The 23,551-nt window shown below is 37.6% G+C and overlaps 1 protein-coding gene across 2 annotated transcripts in view; it reads left to right on the top strand.

Moving 5' to 3' along the window:
• Positions 1-23,551, top strand: part of RALGAPB (Ral GTPase activating protein non-catalytic subunit beta) — a 101,682-nt gene that overhangs the window by 37,751 nt on the left and 40,380 nt on the right. For both annotated transcript variants that reach the window (XM_079946234.1, XM_079946233.1), the window contains exons 7-15: positions 7,678-7,856; positions 8,907-9,055; positions 9,182-9,398; positions 12,883-13,084; positions 15,888-16,055; positions 16,575-16,689; positions 17,072-17,219; positions 20,528-20,592; positions 22,024-22,153. In XM_079946234.1, the coding sequence (XP_079802360.1) occupies positions 7,678-7,856; positions 8,907-9,055; positions 9,182-9,398; positions 12,883-13,084; positions 15,888-16,055; positions 16,575-16,689; positions 17,072-17,219; positions 20,528-20,592; positions 22,024-22,153 (1,373 nt within the window). The remainder of the gene's footprint in view (positions 1-7,677; positions 7,857-8,906; positions 9,056-9,181; positions 9,399-12,882; positions 13,085-15,887; positions 16,056-16,574; positions 16,690-17,071; positions 17,220-20,527; positions 20,593-22,023; positions 22,154-23,551) is intronic.

Genomic DNA, 23,551 nt, shown 5'->3' with positions numbered 1-23,551 from the left:
AAATTACTCTGTATGACCTGTTTATAAGTTAGGGATCTTAACCATTTTCTATCATGTTTTTTTCAGTTTGTATTGTGTGTTTTTCATCTTTCGGTTATTTTAGTTTATTTTTTAAAATCTGTCTTTTTCTGTGATTATTTTCTGTTTCCTTTAAGATTAGAAAGTCTTCCTTTGTTCTTTGATCAGATAGATATTCACCTATGATTTCTTCTGACTTTGTTTCCTTTGTGCCATTAAGTTCCTTTATATATATGGATTTTGTCTTTGGGTCACATATTATTCCATTGATCTTTAATTCATTCTTATAGGAGATTAACACTTTTAATTATTTTAATCTTATAATAGTTATTGATATTTGGTGGGACTAATATCTTTTTCCCTAAAACATTTCTTGGAATATTTTTAAAAATCTCTTTTTGCCTGTTTAACATTTTAGATGAATTTTAGAATCCATTTGACATGTTACAAAACACAAGTGAACAGAAGAACCTCACAAAACCTTTTGGGGTTTGGAGTGTGTGTTAATTAGGGTAAGGAACATGTCCTCCTTTAGCAGATGAACCTGAAAATCTTAGTGGCTTAGTACAGTATGTTTCATAAGGTCTTGGGTAGGGAGCAGCTCTACTTAGGTAGTTGTTCAGGGACCCAGGCTGGCAGAGTCTCTGCCATCTTCAACATGTGGCTTTATTAGGGCCTTAACTTTGTAGGCAGGTGCCTCTGTATCTGGCTAGAAGATGGAAAAGAGAGAGAGCAAGGAAAATTGTGTGGAAGGTTTTCATGGACCAGCTCCTGAACTGTGATGTAAATCACTGCTACCCATATTCCATTGGCTGGAACTCAAACATATGCCACACTTAATTGCAAGAGAACATAGGAGGAAAAGAGAAGCTAGTGAACATCTAACCAGACTCTGCCAAAGATGAGAATTGCATTAAGCTTGTATTTATATTTAGGAACAGCTGACATCTTAATATATTGTGTTTGCTTTTCTAAGAGTAGGTATTTTTCTTTTTTAGAATCTTAATTAATTAATTAATTAATTTAGGTTGTGTTGGGTCTTCGTTGCTGTGCATGGGCTTTCTCTGGTTGAGGCATTGCGGTGTGCAGGCTTCTCATTGTCATGGCTTCTCTTGTTGCAGAGCACAGGCTCTAGAGCGTAGGCTCAGTAGTTATGGCATACGGGCTTAGTTGCTCCGCAGCATGTGGGATCTTCCTGGGCTAGGGATTGAACCCATGTCCCCTACATTGGCAGGCAGGTTCTTAACCACTGCACCACCAGGGAAGCCCCTAGAATCTTAAATATCTTGCAGAAATGTTTTGTAGTTTTCTTCACAGAGATCTGCATAATTTTTTTCTTTTTACCATTATTCCTGTGTATTTATTGCTGATGTTGTGAAAGGCTAACTTTTTTTCTACTGTTAAATCTTGTAAGTGGCTATTGCTGCTGTAAAGAAAATGTTTTACTTATTTTATTTTTGTATATTTTTTATATACTTGGGATTTAAAAATGCTCTGAGTATTTCACTGATTTCTTTTTAAATTTCTAGATATAATGAATACATATCTGCAAATAAATGTCTCCTTTCTAGTAATTCATACTCGAATCTGTGGTAATTAATTATAAGTGCTTTGATTGCAGTAAGATCTGTATATGAGTTCATGTTCTGCTACTTTTTTCTTTGTGAACTTGAGCAAGCAGTTTAGTCTCTCTGAGTCTCAGTCTCTTTTTAATCTATACAATGGGGATAATAATACTATCCATCTTGTTATAAGTATTGAAGAAAAAGTATGTAAAACAGTACATCTAATGCTTGAAAAGTTGCCATTGTTGTTATAATTATTTTTGTATGTGTTTTACTACATTAGGCAGAATTTCTAGAACATTGTTGAGTTAAAATGATACTGTTTTAGCATCCTTCTTTCATTCTGATTTTCATTGGAATGCCTCTGTTGTGTGAAATTTTGAGTGGGATATTGGTTGTTGATATTAGATAGTTATTCTTTTCTTTGTTCCTGATTTCCTAAGCAATGAAAAAATTTTAAATTTAAAAATATAAGTAAAATCAGAAATACTACTGAATTATTTTCAAATCATATTTTGGCATCCATTTAAGCAATTAAATGTTTTTTCTTCTTTTACCTATTGATAGTATGTTATTTTTTCCCCAATACTGAATCATCCTTCATTGTTTAGAGAAAAATTCTGCTTGGTTATGGAATACTGTTCTATTGAATCATCCTTCATTCTTTAGAGAAAACTTCTGCTTGGTTATGGAATGCTATTTTAATGTTTTCCCAAATTATCTCCGTTTCTATTTTTTGACTAATTTATATTTTGGTAACTTAAATAGGAAACTACCTATCTTTTTCTATGCTCTGTTGCATGAAAGTTATATATTCCTTAAGAGTTTGTAGTTCTTGGATAATCTTTTCCTATTCCTTCACTATTAATTGATCTCTTCAGGCTCTATCTTTCTTCTTGAGCTGAAAGATTTTAGTATTTTAGTCAGGGGTTTTTTTAATATACAGAATAGGAACTTACTTAAACAAATGCAGGTGAAAAAGAGGGGTTATTGTGTGATGATAGAGCCGTCTGACTGGGCTCCAAGAAGCAGTGAACATTCAGTCATGATAGGGAGGGATCAAGGCAGCCTTGGGACAGGCTGCTCTGTTGTCTATCTCTTGGCTTTTTTGCTCCTCTTGTGCACATGCACTGCTCTCTTTCTCCGTCACGCTCCCCCTGAACCCCTGTTTCTTTCTCCCCAGTTTTCGGTATCAAACAGATATGAATTTAGCAGAGCTCTGCTGGACTGAGGTGTAGTCCATTCCAAGCTTACTGCTTGTTTTTCTAATTTTTGAACAGAGAAGTATAATCCCCAGTAGGTACTGCTTCTAGAGACTTCTTATCTTCCCTACGCCACATAGTGGACCACAGTTCTTTGGATACAGTGTACTAACACTAGAAGCCCCTTTTCCATACATGCACACACAGGCCCGTGTCCCCACTTGCAGTTATGTGAAATTCAGAGTCTGAGTAGATGGAAAAAGGTTTCAAAGGCCCAGGGCATCTATAAACCACTGATTTATGTTTCTCAGCCTGGTTCTTTTCGTCTTGAAGCTAGTGGAAGTTCTTTCCAGGTGCTGGCTGTAGGTTGACTAACAATATTACTTTGGGTTGGAAAGGCTGTTTAATGGACAGTTAAGCAGACTATTTTGAGTGGAAGCCAAAATCTATTTTTTAATGGAAATGTTTAAAATTATTTCCATATAAAATATACCTCAAGCCCATTGTTTTAAATACATTGAAATGGGTCTGCTGCCCTATCCTACACGTCTGCCACACATGCTGGGGTGTTGCCCCAGGACCTTACTTCAGACATCCGTGTGGCTGACAGGGTCTTGGTGCTCCGGCCTGGTGTCAGGCCTGAGCCTCCAAGGTGGGAAAGCCAAGTCCAGGACATTGGACCACCAGAGACCTCCTGGCCCATGTAATATCAGTTGGAGAGAGCTCTCCCAGAGATCTCCATCTCAGTGCTAAGACCCAGCTCCACCCAACGGCCAGCAGGCTCCAGCTTGGCTGGAGACATTCCGTCGAAAAACAACAGAATACACTTTCTTCTCAAGTGCTCATAGAACATTCTCCAGGATAGATCATATCTTGGGTCACAAATCAAGCCTTGGTAAATTTAAGAAAATTGGAATTGTGTCAAGTATCTTTTCTGACCACAATGCTATGAGACTAGATATCAATTACAGGAAAAAAACTGTAAAAACTACAAACACATGGAGGCTAAACAATACGTTACTAAATAACCAAGATATCACTGAAGAAATCAAAGAGGAAATCAAAAAATACCTAGAAACAAATGACAATGAAAACACGACGACCCCAAACCTATGGGATGCAGCAAAAGCAGTTCTAAAAGGGAAGTTTATAGCAATACAGTCCTACCTCAAGAAACAAGACAAATCTCAAATAAACAACCTAACCTTACACCTAAGGCAGTTAGAGAAAGAAGAACAAAATAAACCCCAAAGTTAGCAGAAGGAAAGAAATCATAAACATCAGATCAGAAATAAATGAAAAAGAAATGAAGGAAACGATAGCAAAGGTCAGTAAAACAAAAAACTGGTTCTTTGAGAAGATAAACAAAATTGATAAACCACCTGCCAGACTCATCAAGAAAAAAAGGGAGAAGACTCAAATCAACAGAATTAGAAATGAAAAAGGAGAAGTAACAACTGACACTGCAGAAATACAAAGGATCATGAGAGATTACTACAAGCAACTGTATGCCAATAAAATGGACAACCTGGAAGAAATGGACAAATTCTTAGAAAAGCACAACCTTCCAAGACTGAACCAGGAAGAAGTTGAAAATATAAACAGACCAATCACAAGCACTGAAATTGAAACTGTGATTAAAAATCTTTCAACAAACAAAAGCCCAGGACCAGATGGCTTCACAGGCAAATTCTACCAAACATTTAGAGAAGACCTAACACCTATCCTTCTCAAACTCTTCCAAAATATAGCAGAGGGAGGAGCGCTCCCAAACTCGTTCTATGAGGCCACCATCACCCTGATACCAAAACCAAAGATGTCACGAAAAAAGAAGACTACATGCCAGTATTACTGATGAACATAGATGCAAACATCCTCAACAAAATACTAGCAGACAGAATCCAACAGCACATTAAAAGGATCATACACCATGATCAAGTGGGGTTTATCCCAGGAATGCAAGGATTCTTCAGTATATGCAAATCAATCAGTGTGATACACCATACTAACAGATTGAAGGGTAAAAATCATATGATCATCTCAACAGATGCAGAAAAAGCTTTCGACAAAATCAACACCCATTTATGATAAAAACTCTCCAGAAATCAGGCATAGAGGGAACCTACCTCAACATGATAAAGGCCTTATATGACAAACCCACAGCCAACATCGTTCTCAATGGTGAAAAACTGAAAAACCATTTCCTGTAAGATCAGGAACAAGACAAGGTTGCCCACTCTCACCACTGTTGTTCAACATAGTTTTGGAAGTTTTAGCCATGGCATTCAGAGAAGAAAAAGAAAGGAATCCAAATCGGAAAAGAAGAAGTCAAACTGTCACTGTTTGCAGATGACATGATACTATACATAGAGAAACCTAATGATGCTACCAGAAAACTACTAGAGCTAATCAGTGAATTTGGTAAAGTAGCAGGATGCAAAATTAATGCACAGAAACCTCTTGCATTCCTGTACACTAATGATGAAAAATCTGAAAGAGAAGTTAAGGAAACACTCCCACTTACCATTGCAACAAAAAGAATAAAATACTTAGGAATAAACCTACCTAAGGAGACAAAAGACCTGAATGCAGAAAACTATAAGACACTGATGAAAGAAATTAAAGACGATATAAACAGGTGGAGAGATATACCATATTCTTGGACTGGAAGAATCAACATTGTGAAAATGACTGTACTACCCAAAGCAATCTACAGATTCAATGCAATACTTATCAAACGACCGATGGCATTTTTCACAGAACTAGAACAAAAAGTTTTGAAAATTGTATGGAAACACAAAGACCCCAAATAGCCAAAGCATCTTGAGAAAGAAAAACGGAGCCGGAGGAATCAGGCTCCCGGACTTCAGACTCTACTATGAAACTACAGTAATCAGGACAGTATGGTACTGGCACAAAAAACAGACATATAGATGACTGGAACAGGATAGAAAGCCCAGAGATAAACCCACACACATATGGTCACCTCATCTTTGATAAAGGAGGCAAGAATATACTATGGAGAAAAGACAGCCTCTTCAACAAGTGGTACTGGGAAAACTGGACAGCTACATGTAAAAGAATGAAATTAGAACACTTCCTAATACCATACACAAAAATAAACTCAAAATGGATTAAAGACTTAAATGTAAGGCCAGACACTATAAAACTCTTAGAGGGAAACATAGGGAGAACACTCTATGACATAAATCACAGCAAGATCTTTTTTGATCCACCTCCTGGAGAAATGGAAATAAAACCAAAAATAAACAAATGGGACCTAATGAAACTTAAAAGCTTTTGCACAGCAAAGGAAACCATAAACAAGGTGAAAAGACAACCCTCAGAATGGGAGAAAATATTTGCAAACGAAGCAACTGACAAAGGATTAATCTCCAAAATATACAAGCAGTTTATGCAGCTCAATATCAAGAAAACAAACAACCCAATCTAAAAATGGGTGGAAGACCTAAATAGACATTTCTCCAAAGAAGATATACAGATTGTCAACAAACACATGAAAGGATGCTCAATATCACTAATCATTAGAGAAATGCAAGTCAAAACTACAATGAGGTATCACTTCACACCGGTCAGAATGGCCATCATCAAAAAATCTACCAACAATAAATGCTGGAGAGGGTGTGGAGAAAAGGGAACCCCCTTGCACTGTTATTGGGAATGTAAATTGATACAGCCACTATGGAGAACAGTATGGAGGTTCCTTAAAAAAACTAAAAATAGAACTACCATACGATCCAGCAATCCCACTACTGGGCATATACCCTGAGAAAACCATAATTCAAAAAGAGCCATGTCCCACAATGTTCATTGCAGCACTATTTACAATAGCCAGGACATGGAAGCAACCTAAGTGTCCATCGACGCATGAATGGGTAAAGAAGATGTGGCACATATATACAGCCATAAAAAGAAACGAAATTGAGTTATTTGTAGTGAGGTTGATGGACCTAGAGTCTGTAATACAGAGTGAATGAATTAAATCAGAAGGAGGAAAATAAATACCATATGCTGACACATATATTTGGAATTAAAAAAATGGATATGAGGAACCTAGGGGCAGGACAGGAATAAAGGCGCAGACGTAGAGAATGGAGTTGAGGACACGGGGGTGGGGAGGGAGGGGTAAGCTGGGACAAAGTGAGAGAGTAGCATGGACATACATACACTACCAAATGTAAAATAGCTAGCTAGTGGGAAGCAGGTGCATAGCACAGGGAGATCAGCTTGGTGTTTTGTAACCACCTAGAGGCATGGGATAGGGAGGGTGGGAGGGAGTCACAAAAGGGAGGGGATATGGGGATGTATGTGTACATATAGCTGATTCAGTTTGTTGTACAGCAGAAACTAACACAACATTGTAAAGCAATTATACTCCAATAAAGGTATTAAAATAAATTAATTAAAAAAATATGGAACAGAAAAAAAATAAATACATTGAAATGTATGGCTTTAGTATGTGCACGTGAACACAAACACTAATCCCAATTTTCACATAGTTTTTAAAAAATTGGAAATGTTAATATTAAAGTAAGATTTTCTCCTTGGGTTTCTTGTTGATTTATTTATAGTTTTACCATTCCATTGCTTAATTCCAAACATATTACAAAATATCCATGTATACGTTAAAAAAATTAAAAACTAGTCTTATTTTGATTCTCATTCTCTGAATAGGCAAAGTAGGTTCATGTAAGCACACTTCTGTAAAGTAGTGTTGGTGTTTGAGTCCCTAGCTTATTAAATACAGATTAATCTCCTCTCTGAATCAAAGAAATAGGCACAAATGGCCTGTTCTTAAATTAGATTGCATGCATTTTATTGCTAAAGAGATTTCTAAATGTATAATTAATTCTTGCTCTCTCTTTTGATAGTAATCCCGTGGATTTGAGTAACCCAGCCATTGTAAGCTCTACTCCCAAATTTCAGGAACAGTTCTTAAATGTGAGCGGAATGCCGCAGGAATTGAATCAGTATCCCTGCCTTAAACATCTGCCTCAAATATTTTTTCGTGCCATGCGTGGAATCAGCTGTCTGGTGGATGCATTCTTAGGTGAATTTTGTGTATGTTGCTAGATGTTTGAAGATAACTTTAGAGTCTAGTTTTAGAAACTTTTGTGGACAGCCGAAAGCAAAAGATGATCAGAGTTGATTACAAATAATAAACTGGGAAAAATTATTTGCAACAAATGTGATAGCTAGAGGGTTTTTGTTATTATTATATAAACAGATCAAATAATGCAAAGAAAAAGAATAAGACCTGGTAGATAAATGGACAAAGACTATGAGGAGATAATTTGCAAAAGAGAAAAGTGTTCATTCTCACTAGTAATCCAAGAAAATACAGATTAAAATGCATTAGGTGTCATTCTTATGTGAATCATTAGGAAGCAGTTTATACTTTTTGTGAACCATTGTTTTACACTGTTTTTCACATGAAAAGTCAGAATTTTTTTAACCTGTTAAAAGGCAGTGGTATTTAATACCTATCATTTTCAAAAACGTTTTGTTATGTGCAATTAATGTATTACAGAGGTAATATATTAGTTCAGTTAGCTTTGGCTGCCACCTAGCCAAAAGTACTAGTGGTTTAAACAAGGTAGTTTACTTTCACACGTGTTAAACGCAGGGCTAAGCTGTATACAGGGCTGCTATAGCAGTTCCACCATTGTCAGAGACCCAAGGCCCTTCCATCTTCTGGCTCTTCATCCTTTGTGCACACTCTCATGGGCCATGATGGCTGAAAGAGTTTCAGCTATCCTGTTCAGAAATTGGGAAGGAAGGAGCATCTACCTTTGATTCGTTCTTTTAAGGAGATTTCTTGGGGAAGACCCACCCAATAATTGCCCACTTCTCTGTGGTCAGAACATGGCCACATCTGGCTGTAAGGGAGCCTTCAAAAGGCAGTTGTTTATTCTGCGTAGCCATGTCTAGCTAAAATTTGTGTTTTGTAACTCAGGAAGAAAGGACAAATTGATACTGGGAGGCAGCTAGCAGTCTCTGCTGTAGTCTGTTGTGAGCCTTCACTGGTGTTGCTTGAGGAAGATTTACTGACCACATATTTTGAACTATGAAGAATAACTCCATTTGTCTTTCTTTAAAGGCATTTCTAGACCCCGATCAGACAGTGCTCCTCCAACACCCGTGAATAGATTGAGTATGCCTCAAAGCACTGCTGTCAATACCACCCCACCACATAACCGGAGGCACCGGGCTGTTACTGTGAACAAGGCCACCATGAAGACAAGCACAGTACGTTTTCATGACCATTGTTATACTGTATAAAATGGGCTTTTTAATCTGCCTTCCTTTTAAAAAATCCTGCTGTTTTCTTAAACTTTTCATGAGTGTGGCTATATTCTTGTGTTCTTCTTATAGGTTAGTACTGCTCACGCCTCAAAAGTTCAGCACCAGACATCCTCCACCTCTCCTCTGTCAAGTCCAAATCAGACTAGTTCAGAACCCCGGCCGCTGCCTGCCCCACAGAGACCAAAGGTTAACAGCATCTTGAATCTCTTTGGATCATGGTTATTTGATGCAGCATTTGTTCACTGTAAACTTCATAATGGGATAAACAGAGACAGCAGCATGACTGGTAAATATTGCTCAAGAAATACGTTGTCATTTTTTTCTTTTCTTTTTTTTCTTTTTAATCTTTCCTACCTGCAAGATTAATATGTATCTTAAAAAGCTCTCTGTCTCTGACCAAGCAGTGTCTTGTGCTTAACCCCTTCCAGCTGAAGTAATTTTGAAAGTTTCCCTACTTGTCCTTTTTATGTTCGTTCTATGAGGTTTGGCTTTTGTCTAATACTTCAGGTTAGCCACGTTTTGTTAAACCAGATTCCTAGGTGACCTGGAAGTTCCCTTCATGTCAGCCAGGATAATAATATTGATATAAAGAATTAAACATAATTGACCAGAAATTTATTCATAAGAAGTGTTTTCTTAGATTTTGACAGCCATTCACTCATTACTACATATAAATATCAGAAAATTTCTGCTTCACAGAAGACTCTAACCTTTTAGGTTTTAGTCTAGAGAACTTTATTTCAAGGGCACACTTTGAAAAATATATTTTCTCTGTAAGTAAGACTGGTGAAGAATTAATAACTCAACCCTGATATCTTTATTTAGATTTTATTACAGAAATGAAATTCTATCTAAATATGATTTATTTTTGTCATCTTACCATTACACATGGAAGTAGTGGCATAGGGTGCAGGATGGAAGGCTGAGGTACTGCAGAATATACTGAATATTTATGACTGTTTTATAGAGCTGAGCAATAATAATGGCTAGCACTTACTGAGCTGCAGTTACTCTGTGCCAGGCACTATGCTTTATGAATTAATTGTGCTTTATGTAATAATATAATTAATATTGGTTGGTTGGTAAGAGAAGCACTTTTCCACTGGGGTTGGAAATAACTTGAGATAAAAGGATACCTAATTGCGTTAGATTATGCATCTCTAGGGAGAGTGTTAATTTCAAGGATAAAACTAATAAAATGGTCATAAGGGTCTCTGCTTTCTCTCAGAAATGCATTCTTTGTTATTATGTATCATCTCGGAACTAAGGGTCTATGACTGTTAGCATTATATACATGTAAATTGTTTTGGTTGTTCTTACAAATCTTTAAATAATTTAGAAAAGTAGTGCATATAAAGGCATTTTCAGGAATATAATTTGAGATTGCATGATTGAGTTTAGGGATTCCTTTGTTTATTTTGTTCAAATCCAGACACTTTATATTCTACCATTTCCATATTTTATTTGCAAGTTTGACTTATGGATAAATAAATGTACTTATTTGATGACTAAATGAAAACATTTAAAAAACATTTTGGCTTATATTTTCTAAAGTTCATGCGCCTTATATTTTGAGTTTTATGACCCATGTTTATATTTGTTAATTTGTATTGTATATTCTAGATTGAGTTAGTCATATTTTTATTTTTTATTTTTATTAAGATACAATTCTTTACAGTGTAACTTTTGGGTATCAAGCTGTTGACACTAAAATCCCTGAATCCAGAGTGGTTCAACCTGCTGCTTCCTTGGTGGGCTTGCTTAAAGGGAATTTATAGATCTTCCCACTCTCTAGGGAGTTTTTAACAGCTTTTCTCACCCTCTTGTGCCAAAAGATAGAAACTAGAATTCAAATCATGTGTGGGCTACAAATTCCTACTTTTAACTCTTACCATTTTCTTTGGTGGGAAAAGGATAGAAGCTCTTCTTCCCCCACCTTGTGTTCAGAGATGAGAAAGGCTGTTGTATTACCCAGGAGATAGGAGGTGTCCAGATAGCTGAATGGGTTAAAGTGCTGTTGGGTGCTACTCTTGAGGTCTTGCGGGTGGTGGGAAGGTTGAGAATACTGACTCTGTTAGTCTGTTCTCTAAGTACTGGCTGCCATCAAGGAATTCTGCCATGTAGTTCACCTCTAAAAATGTTTGCTTCTGTGAACTGGTTAGCTTTAGAGTTACATGACAGTACACTGTGCTTTGTAATTGTAACATTGAGCTGGGAAGGGTTAATGAACTAAAATTTTAATGCACGTTATGGGCAGTTCAAAACCTCAATTTTTTGTAGTTGTGTAATTTTCTTCGTTCATTGTTTTGCATGATACAAAAATCATAATTTTGGATCTGAATGCACAATTTCCTGTTTTTGAACTAGCTTGTGGTATCATAAAGCTTTTAATCTAACTTTTAAAAAGCAAAAAAGCTTCTTAACTTATTGTAAAATTTCACCATCTTTAAAGTATTCTATAATTACTACTGTCCTTTGATTTGTTTCCATTTATTTCTATTATCTTGCAGCATCTTTTATCCAAATTCTTCTTTCTTATAAATCTTGTAAGTAGGAACCAGAAGCTTCTCCTTAATTGCAGTCATGTTTTTATTTTTTTCATAATTCCATTAAAAATTTTGATTGTCATTGTCTCTTGTAGTTTTTGCACTTGGGAAGAAAAATACTTTTCTGTGTTTTGAATGGGGAAGATTGTTGGCAAAAGCAAATTAATCTGCCTGAATCAGTCCCATTATTTTCGTACACTAGTCTGGTCATGTCATGAATTCCAGGATTTTGCACTAACTGTGTTTTGGCTTTTTTTTTTTTTTTAATTTAAAGCTTTAAGCGTATTTTTATACAGATTTAGTGTTTGATTTGTATGCATTCTGCATGTAGTGTTTTTCAAATGTATTATTGCTGGATAGCTTATTCAGGACTAAAAATGGCTCATGGGAAGTTGCATAAAGATTTATGCTTGACTCTGCATTCTGTTAAATCTGTTATTACAAATAATTTAAACATTTCATGTAGAGTGATAAAAGATTTCAGAGTGATTTTCAATACACTGTGAAATCTTTTGTTAAAAATAAAAGCAACTTTCGAAGGGCTTCTGTTTCAGTGACAACGAATGACCATGATAATCTTTCTCACCAATCCAGTTTTCTGATTTATCAACCTAAAGTTAGCTGCTGTCTGTGGTTGTTAAAATTCATTCTCATTTTGCTTGGTTGGGCGATTCTTCGGTGTGTGTTTTGGAGTTGGTTGGGTGGTGGGAATGCTCTCTCTTCCTACCCATTTCTTATCCTTACCTTGCCCTCTCCCTAAAGTATACAACCTGGCATGGGATTACCCATTCAATTATGATGTCTGTCTGGGGTAATGTGTAAATTTGCAGTACCTATTTTTCTTAATGTTTAAGCATCATTTTTTAGGGAGAGAAAAAAAACAGAATAAATAATAGAAAAGCCAAATTCTGTGTTATATATCTGTATGTATGTGAATACAGATATATACAAATGTACTCTGCTAATCAGAAATTCAGTTGAAAAATGCATCTTGTAGAATCTGTTAAACTGACAGTACCACTGTAAATTGTTACCCCTTTTCAAAGAAGATTTCAGAGAGCCCTTTAAAAAAAAAAATTAAGACATAATTGCTAAACAAAAGCATTATTGGATTCTATTCAAGTAGCAATTTAATGACACCAATATTTGATCTTTGTGTCCAGGGTCCCATGAGCCTATTTGCATATCAACAAATATAATAAAACCCTCCTTTTTTCTCCCCAGCCATTACAACACAAGCTAGCATGGAGTTTCGACGGAAAGGGTCACAAATGTCCACAGACACCATGGTTTCCAATCCTATGTTTGATGCAAGTGAATTTCCTGATAACTATGAAGCAGGAAGAGCTGAGGCTTGTGGGACACTGTGTAGGATTTTTTGTAGCAAGAAGACTGGAGAAGAGATTCTGCCAGCTTATTTATCCAGGTCTTAGAATTTTTTTTGTTTATTTTTCCATTTATATAGTTGTGATAGTGAAACTATTATAGCATGGCTTAGTAGGTTGAATTGATAAGTAAATGTTGGTTTGAAATACCTGCAAATGTATGTAAGTAACTGAAATTTTTTGCTTGAATTCTTCCTTTTTACCTACCTTACCAGATTTGGTGAGGACCCCCTAACACCCTTTTTATTTTAGAAGTATTGTTAATTCCATCTTACATGACGTTTGTTAATTACAGAGAGATTTGAAGGGCCACACTAAATTTTTAATACATTTTTATCACAGTACTAGACAGTATAGATGGTCCAGAAATGTTAGCTGTCAATCCTGCCACTAAGGAGCTTATTTTCTCAAGTGAGCAAAGCCATGTACACAAGTAACACCAATCCAATAGCAATAGGAAACTGGTAAGAGAGAGACACAGAAAAAGTGCTATAGGCATTCAGAGGAAGCAGAAGCATACACTTGCCCTGGGGGTTCAGGAAAGAGTTACAGAGGATTGGATGATTGTGCTGGACTTATAAAAGATGACTAGTATTTAGACTATGTTAGCAAGTTGGGTAGGGTCATCCTATCCAAATTTATGACTTCAGCCAGTCTTTTTGAATGGCTCTGCCATCCATTCAGTTGCTTATGCCAGAAACTAGGAGTCATTTTAGGCTTCTCTTCTCTCCCTCTGTATCTTTAGATGGTCAACCGACTCTTGCCTTTCTGCTACTTAACCCTCTTTCTAATCTCTCCACTCTGTCCCCACCATGACACTTCAGGCCTTGTCACTTTTTTGCTAAATTAACTTGTAATGGCCTGCTATTTTTCTTGACTGTCTTTTGCCCTCCTCAGCTGATCATTCACACAACTCCTGAAGTGATACTAATATTAATAAGAACATTCAGGTGTCTGTACATACTAGGTTCTCAGGAGAGAGGATTAAACTGACTCAGAAGGAAAAAGTGTAGAAGAATACAGATATGAAACAGAATGGTACATGCAGGGAAGTAAGCAGTATCTTAATAGGCACTTGACTTTAAGTAACAGAAAACTCTTTCAATGTGACTTACGCAAAAGGGGAATGAGTTAATGAGAAACTCACACTATTGAATACCTTCTAAGGTCAGGACATGCAGCAGGGTCTCACAAAGGGCAGGAACCAAGAGCTAGAAAGTGTTCAGGGACCAAAACAACTTTCCTCCTTTTTGTTTCTCTGTCATCATGGTCTCCCAGAACTGCTTCATTCTTCTCTTACCTGCAGATCATGTTCTTATATTGTAGTATGCTTCTAAGTTCAAATTTCCGTGACCTTTGTCTGGGTGACCAGCAGGGCCAATTAGCATTCTGAATCCTAATTTCAGATTCCTGAGAAAGAGGATCTGATTAATCAGGTGTCTACCTCTGGTCTAATCAGCTACAGCTGTGAAGGTGGGTCACATTGGATACTGGCACCCCATGTGGTGGGGGCACATTTCTTAGGAGGGAGCGATGGGTTGGGACGATACTCCAAAACGGTATCAATAGCAGTAAGGGAGAAGGCTGTGAACACGAACCTTCCATCTGGCCCATAAGATTAGATGGGTGGTAGTGTGACTGAAGAGCGGATTTGTGACGGGGGCCAAGGATGGGGTTAGTGTTGAACCTGTTGAATTTGAGGTGCCTGCGGGCTGTTAATCAACAAATATTTATTAAGTTCCTACTTTGTGCCAGTCGCTGTGCACAGGGAGTACTAGAGTAATCAGTAGACATGTCCTGCCCTCAGGTCTGCAGTATGCTTTTGGCTAGTAGATCTGGAGCTAGAGACTGATTTGATTATGTTTGGTGGCTTAAGTAGTGTTTAAAACCAGGCTAGTAGAAGAGATAGCTTAGAGAACTGAGGTTGGCAGCTTGAGGAACCCCCAGTGTTAGGAGGCACGTGGAATAAGATCTGTTAAAGGAACTAGCCATAGAAGTCAGAGAAGAATTAAGAGCGGAAGGGAGTAATCAAAGGGTTGAATGCTTTAAAAAGGCAAAGTTAAGACTTAGACATGTCTTTTGGATTTAGCAATTGAGAGACCATTGGTTATTTGCTATAACATGGTTTTAGTTGATTTCTAGAAAGAGAAGATGGATTGAAATGGGTTGAGCAGTGACCAGGAGGTGAGGAAGTTGTTTCTGAGGAGGTTTGTGGAGAAAGGTACCTTACAGTAGCAGAAGAGTATACTAGGATAGTTGCTCTTGAATGATGGAAGATTGAATGCTTAGTTCATTGGGGGTTAGGGGAGGATGTTGAAAGTAAGATATGTTCAAGTACATTCCTAAAAGGATTCTTATTCAGAGTGACCTTCATATCGTGGTGAGTACAGGGTCGAATGAGGTTTCTTTCTTTCATTGTGCCCCCAAAAATAATGGGGGAGGGGGAAAGGGACACAACACACTTTTTTTCAGGAATTGTGAAACGCTACAAAATTTTACTGACATGGAAATCATTTCAGTAATTCCTCCAGTTTATTGATAATTACTGCAGCCTTTTGTTTTTATCAATAGTTACTTCATTTGCAGGCACCTGTAACTGAGTTGCAAGGCTTAAAACCTCAAGAAAGTGTAATAGACATGAATCTTTTTTTCCTTTTGATTAGGAAATATAACTTGGTTCTTAGTGTACTTGATTCTGAATTGTTCTAACTCCAGTAATACCTTTTAAAGGATAGAAGTAGTGAAGATTGGAAATAGACTTTAAGATGACTGTGTAGAAAATATTAATAATTATGAAAACAGTTGATCAGCAGTTTGTTTAAAATTTTTTTCTTGCTTTCCTAGATTTTACATGCTTTTAATTCAAGGTTTGCAGATAAATGATTATGTGTGCCATCCTGTCTTGGCCAGCGTTATTCTAAACTCCCCTCCTTTGTTCTGCTGTGACTTGAAAGGGATTGATGTTGTGGTTCCTTACTTTATTTCAGCTCTTGAAACCATTTTGCCTGACAGGTAAGCTTTCATTCTGTACTAGTATGTCAGTTGTTGGTTTTGGCCTGGTCTGTTTTGGTGCTTCCCTCCCCAGTTTCCCAATTTATCCTGTCCAGTTGTCTTCATAGCCCAGGGGGATTCAGGCCATATTAAATGAGTGTAGAACATCCAGGCCTACCTCGTCCCTGAACTCTTTCAGTTCTCTTTGTCCACGGGTGTGTTGAGTCCTTCTTGGTCTGGTCTAGAGGGGTAAGAATAACCCCAGCCCAGAGGTCTTTTGTGGAGTAGGCCTTACATTTAAAATCAGTCAATCAGTCAATCAGATTCTAGTTTAATTCCATAACAGTTTAACATAGAGATTCTCTCTCACACACACACAAATTGCAGAATATGAACTCAGTGGAAAGTAGTTACTGCATTCTTTATAAAACCAAACCCAGTACGTGTATTGTAAAAAATTGGCATAATGTATATTTGGCAAAGCTAAAAACATACTTTAGTTCAGAAATACTAATAGCTATCTTTTTTTTTTTTTGGCAGAGAACTCTCAAAATTCAAAAGCTATGTAAATCCAACAGAATTGAGAAGATCTTCCATTAATATCCTGCTTTCTTTGTTGCCCCTCCCACATCACTTTGGCACAGTCAAATCCGAGGTAAAGTTTTATTAAAGTTTTTTATATTCTGTATTCTCTTTTGTGTGTTAATTCAAGTCAAGTTGTATTTTTTAAAATGGAACAGGAGCTTTTAAAAAATTTTTCAGATTATTTCAGGTGAATCAACAAAGTTGATTTGTTGAGGTATTTCTTCTGTCAGTGAGCCAGCATGCCCTTGGCCTACCATTTCAAGCAGTGATGGGCTGGTGATGTCTGATCTCATATGTTGTGTGAGTTAGTGACACACTTAGCACAGTGGCTAATATTAGTCAGACTGAAAGCCTTGCTTGTTGGACTGATCTATGTGTCCACTGTAACAGTTCCTACATGGGCGTAGTGTACCACAGAAGACGATGTTAAATGTTATTTGTTTCTTCCGTAGGTGGTCCTGGAAGGAAAATTTAGTAATGATGACAGCTCTTCTTATGATAAACCAATAACTTTTTTGTCACTGAAGCTGAGACTTGTGAATATACTAATAGGTGCCTTGCAAACGGAAACGGACCCCAACAACACTCAAATGATACTAGGTTTGTGTTCACATGTTTTTTTGTAAGTGAAAACCCAGGTGGTATGTTGACCTCAGGCATGTTGAGGAGGCAGGGGTCAGGGATGGGAACCTAAGCATAATATAGCCCTACTTATTCTGAATCAGAGGCAGAATTTGTTTGCTTTTATATGTGAAAAATTTTGAAGGGGTGAGATGAGGGAAGGAAAGCATCCCAGTTGTCTTGGTAGGTGATGTTGGCTTAGTTTTATTTGTGTTCTTTATTTTTCTCTTTCCCTCTTGCCCTTTCTCTCTCCTTCTCTCCCCTTTCCTCCCCTTCTTCTCCCCTTCCCTCTCTTCTCTTTCCTTTCTGTCCTCATTACTTCTGCCTCTGCCTCTTCCTCCTGCCTGTTATGTACATGTGAAAATATTTGGAGTTGGGTGTAATTCTGGAAGCCATGTTTGAACATGCCAGGAGGAGACTGAAGAGTAGCTGTTGCTGTGCCTCCTCCCTTGTTCCTTATTGTTTCCTGTTGGTTTTCTAATCATACTGACTCTCTGTCTTAAATGGCTCCTTATTATTATTGCCACTTACATATTTTAAACACTTATCACCTCTCAGCTTGGTTACTGCAGCTGTCTCTTACTGTACTTCTGGTTTTTTATCAAAGCCAAGGGCATAGTCCTATGTGCAGGTACTCCAAGGAGAAAGAAGAGAATGGCATGGCTTTTATCCTTGAGCAAGTTTCATTGCAGAAGTTGGAACACCTTCACAGAGTGCTCAGATAACAGCAGAAGGCAGTGCTGATTGCATGTCATGTTGAGTGTCTTCAGGGTTGAGAAAGAAGAAACCAGAAGAGCAAGGAAACTTCATAGAGGGAAGTGGAAGTTAAATTGGATCTTGTAGGGCAGGATTTGAATAGGGGCCAGTGAGGTTAGGATTTCATTCCAGGAGAGGAAATGACAAGGCCAGAGAATTGGTGGTGGCAGTAGTGGTTGGAGTGGGTACTCAGGAAATATAGTATGTTATGCAACAAGAGAGGGGAATAAACAGGGAAGAGTAAATCCTTTCATTTTGGAAAGGAGTTGAAGGAACAGAGGTTAAATCTTGGTATGAGAGAGCCTCCAAATTGTACTTCTTTAGGTTATTCAAATAACATCACTTGAAATCAGGTAATTTCTACAGTTGATAGAGTATTTAGTTCTGCTTTATCCTTGTTCTGAATAGGCTCCCTATGTGTGTTCCAAGGAAGAATCAATTGTTGGTCTTGCCATAGATTGGCAAAGCTGTGTCTGTCCTCTCTTTATCCATAGTGCATAAGAGCACTCCCCCACTGGGATGAGAAGCAGTGTGCTAGGCTCACTATCTTGTTTCTGTCCTAGTCTTTCTAGGGCTATGAGTTCCTTGGTAATAAATACATGCAGCTTGCCTTCAGAATATACAGCCATGGGCGAGCCCTAAACCATTCGTAAAAAGCAGTTGGTCAGAAAGATATAGCTGTGATTTTTATTTTGTTATTTTATATTGAAAAGATCAGGGCTTCCCTGGTGGCGCAGTGGTTAAGAATCTGCCTGCCAATGCAGGGGACATGGGTTCAAGCCCTGATCCGGGAAGATTCCACATGCCACGGAGCAACTAAGCCCGTGCGCCGTAACTACTGAGCCTGTGCGCCACAACTACTGAGACCGTGTGCTACAACTACTGAAGCCTGCATGCCTAGAGCCCATGCTCTGCCACAAGAGAAGCCCCCGCAATGAGAAGCCCATGCACTGCAAGGAAGAGTAGCGTCCACTCACTGCAACTAGAGAAAGCCTGTGCGCAGCAACAAAGACCCAGTGCGGCCAAAAATAAATTTAAAAAATAAATAAATTTATTAAAAAAAGAAAAAGGAAAGATCAGAATCTGGTTTTGAAAGTATTACATAATATTTTTCTTAGTTTATATTACCCTCGAAATTGAGATGTTTACATCTGGTCTTTCACACCAATTAAAAAATACCTGAAAACGGTCATTTTTTTATATAAAGCAAAGTTTGACCTTCAGATTTATTTTAGGAAAATATTATTTTAAAATTTGGGGGAGAGATCAGGAGATTAGGTCATTTCTAAAGAATATCTTTTCTGGGCTTCCCTGGTGGCGCAGTGGTTGAGAGTCCGCCTGCCGATGCAGGGGACACGGGTTTGTGCCCCTGTCCGGGAAGATCCCACATGCCGCGGAGCGGCTAGGCCTGTGAGCCATGGCCGCTGAGCCTGTGTGTCCGGAGCCTGTGCTCCGCAACGGGAGAGGCCACAACAGTGAGAGGCCCGCATACCGCAAAAAAAAAAAAGATCTTTTCTGACCAACCAGTGGATTTATTAGTTATTTTATGGAACTTCCAGGAATACTCAGCTAAAGTAATATTCTTATCTCTGTATTAATGGAGATGTTTTAGCCATTTTAGTATTCTTGTCATGTATTTAAATGTATTTTTTTTAACATCTTTATTGGGGTATAATTGCTTTACAATGGTGTGTTAGTTTCTGCTTTATAACAAAGTGAATCAGTTATACATGTACATATGTTCCCATATCTCTTCCCTCTTGTGTCTCCCTCCCTTCCACCCTTCCTATCCCACCCCTCCAGGTGGTCACAAAGCACCAAGCCGATATCCCTGTGCCATGCGGCTGCTTCCCACTAGCTATCTACCTTATGTTTGTTAGTGTATATATGTCCGTGCCTCTCTCGCCCTGTCACAGCTCACCCTTCTCCCCATATCCTCAAGTCCGTTCTCCAGTAGGTCTGTGTCTTTATTCCTGTCTTACCCCTAGGTTCTTCATGACATTTTTTTTTCTTAAATTCCATATATATGTGTTAGCATACGGTATTTGTCTTTCTCTTTCTGACTTACTTCACTCTGTATGACAGACTCTAGGTCTATCCACCTCATTACAAATAGCTCAATTTCGTTTCTTTTTATGGTTGAGTAATATTCCATTGTATATATGTGCCACATCTTCTTTATCCATTCATCCGATGATGGGCACTTAGGTTGTTTCCATCTCCGGGCTATTGTAAATAGAGCTGCAGTGAACATTTTGGTACATGAATCTTTTTGAATTTTGGTTTTCTCAGGGTATATGCCCAGTAGTGGGATTGCTGGGTCGTATGGTAGTTCTATTTTTAGTTTTTTAAGGAACCTCCATACTGTTCTCCATAGTGGCTGAACCAATTCACATTCCCACCAGCAGTGCAAGAGTCTCTTTTCTCCACACCCTCTCCAGCATTTATTGTTTCTAGATTTTTTGATGATGGCCATTCTGACTGGTGTGAGATGATATCTCATTGTTAAATGTATTTTTTTGTTGTTTCAGGGGCAATGTTAAATATTGTTCAAGATTCAGCACTTTTAGAAGCCATTGGTTGCCAGATGGAGATGGTAAGAAGTGTACAACATGTAATTTGTCAGAGAATATCAACTTCTGTTTTTATGTAAATTATATTCCCAAATGTCTGTCCTTGTGTTTTTTAAAGGCATTTGTTTGTAAATTCAGCTCACTGATTCAGAAGGGATCCTTTTAAAAATATCTGTTTTGAGGTTTCTTACCTTTCAGTGCCTCATCAAGTCCCTGAGAGATTCTGCATGAGAGAAATTCCAGCTAAACACTGTCTTTATTCCTGGACAGTGTTTACTTAAAGCTCTTCGTTTTTTTTTTTTTGCTGTACGCGGGCCTCTTACTGTCGTAGCCTCTCCCGTTGCGGAGCACAGGCTCCGGACGCGCAGGCTCAGCGGCCATGGCTCATGGGCCCAGCCACTCCGCGGCATGTGGGATCTTCCCGGACCAGGGCATGAACCTGTGTTCCCTGCATAGGCAGGTGGACTCTCAACCACTGTGCCACTAGGGAAGCCCTAAAGCTCTTACTTCTTTTGCTGTGTTGGTGAATTGGCTTGAATAATCTAGAAAAAGTCCCCTACTCCATAATTCCTTGTATCCCTTGTAGATCTAGTGTTGGCTGTAAACAGCATCTAGTTTATTCTTTTCTATCTCATCAGCTCTTTCTGGCCCCTCTAGACCAAAGTTTGAAGATTCCCCCAAAGCACCAATGCTTCTAAATCAAAAAAACTTTCCAGAGACTCCCAGTTCCCCCTGCTTCTGTCTTCAAGATATGTGATCCCTCTACCTGGAGTAGAAGTGGAGCAGGGGGTGGGTGGAGAATTAATAGAGTATACTGGAGTGAGATGAGTGGATGTTGGATGGGTGATCAAGTTATTATTAAGGAAATTATGTTCATGTCCCAGTAGGTGGCTAATAACAGTCACCTTATCTGGATAAAATGAATTGTGTTTGTAGGGGAAGAAAATGAGGAATGTCTTTAACAGACACCTTTGTTAGCCCCTATACATACAGGAGTTAATCTTTGTACTAATCATGTTTTATTGTTTGTGTTTTATCATATAACTACATTTGAAAGTTGTTGTTTGTTTATTTGTGTTTTGTTTTTTTAAGATTGTATTCCTGTTCTGATGTTTTGCTTGGGAGGCACTAGGGTATTTCTTTAAGGACCCAGAGTCATTAGCTAGTGAAGCCTAGTGAAGATGGAAAAGGTCTGGCCCTTTTAAACAGCAGCAAAGAAAACCCCAGAATGGGCACCGCCTCTAATCATCAGACCCTTGATACCTTCAGTAGGTGGTGTTTATGTGAAAACACCACAGCAGTTTTAATCCTTTGTCAATTTTTATCTATATCAGTTTATGCTATTCAGCTGGCACATTCCATTTTATCAACATGGCTTTAGTGATTGACTTCTGTCTATACTTGTAAACTGTGGGTCTAGCTGTCAAATGTTTGTTTCATTTTTATTTGACTAGGGTGGTGGAGAAAATAACTTGAAGAGTCATAGTCGCACGAATAGTGGTATTAGTTCAGCAAGTGGTGGAAGCACGGAGCCCACAACTCCTGACAGTGAAAGACCTGCTCAGGCTCTCCTAAGAGATTATGGTAATCCACGTTTGTTTGGTTTTTTTTGAAATCTAAAGTTTATAGAGTAACTTTTAACGCACAGATATACAAAACAAACAAGCAAAGAAAATTTAAACCAGATTTTAAGTTCATGACTTTTATGTATCTAAGTGTAACAGAGAGGCTATTAGTCCAAGACATTAAGAAAAAGAAAACATTTAGCTCTGTAGCTTTTAGTAGTTAGATTTTGCGTGGTTTCTTAGATTTTATAAGTGATTATAATGTGTGGTTAGGAAACATTTCTGAATTCTGTACCAGGTGCTACTACTAGTACAGAGTCAAATAGGATTTATGCTCTGCCTCAGAGTCTAATGGCAGAGTCGGCCAGTATATCAGTTTTTGCAGTGTGGTAAGGGTGGGTGATGGTTTATGCATTAGATGGCAACCCAGAAGAGAGTCTGTCTTTGTGTTTGAAGGCTATATACCCTACTGTATCTGGTTAGATTCTTCAGTCACAAAATGTAAGGAAGAGTAAGGAAACACTTGCCATTAGAGCATCCTATTCAATAATGTCCTTTATCCTGGGCAGTTACTTTATGGGTTCTGTGAGTTTATGGGTGCCTTTATGTTTTTACACATAAATACTAATGGTGTATTGAATCTGTAAGTATTAATCCAGCTAGATTGGAATGAAATCTAGCTCCTTAGATGTGAGCTTAAGTTTTTTAATCATTTGGAGAGTTCATGAGCCCAGGAGTCCAGGCATATTTCAGTGATTTAAGTTTGTTTTAAGTATTCTTCAACATGTCAGATACATAAGGTCATTATGTGGCTATTAAACACATTTAAATATTGCATTTATGAAGAAGTTATTTAAATTGCTATCTTACTCATTATGCTTGTGGATTTAAGTGTAGGTGAAAATTTGTTTTATTTTTCATGTTTCTAAGACACTTTTAAACTAAAGAAATTTTCACATTATTATGTGTTCTAATTTAAATGTTTGAAGTGGTTATTGTTTGTTTCAGTATTTTGAACTGGTGTTAGTGAGTTCTGCTTGTAATGTCATAAAATATTTTTCCTAAGAAATCCAGATTTGTGTTAGTGTCGCATGAATGTCTCTCTTTAATGATCATTCCTTTTTTTGTTGTCACTGCCCTCTTTCTGATAGGATCGACAGGTATAATGTCCCTAAAGCTTCCTTTATAAATTCAATTTAATTTGTCCTAATTTATTATTAACTAAGTAGTAATTACTTTTAAATATAGAATTAGAGGCTAAATAAAAACACAGTAATTTGGTTATTTAATTTTTTTAGAAGTATTAAAGTTGTCTTAGAGAATTCAATGTTAAAATTTGTTTGAAAAGGGATTGCATGTAACTTTTGGTGGTTTAAACCCTGAAAATAATTTCAGTAGATGCTTTAGGATAATTCCC

This window comes from Stenella coeruleoalba, assembly GCF_951394435.1.
Source record: "Stenella coeruleoalba genome assembly, chromosome: 15".
NCBI classification, from domain to species: domain Eukaryota; kingdom Metazoa; phylum Chordata; class Mammalia; order Artiodactyla; family Delphinidae; genus Stenella; species Stenella coeruleoalba.
Note: the sequence above shows the minus strand (reverse complement) of the source record. Positions and strands in the feature narration are given on the sequence as shown.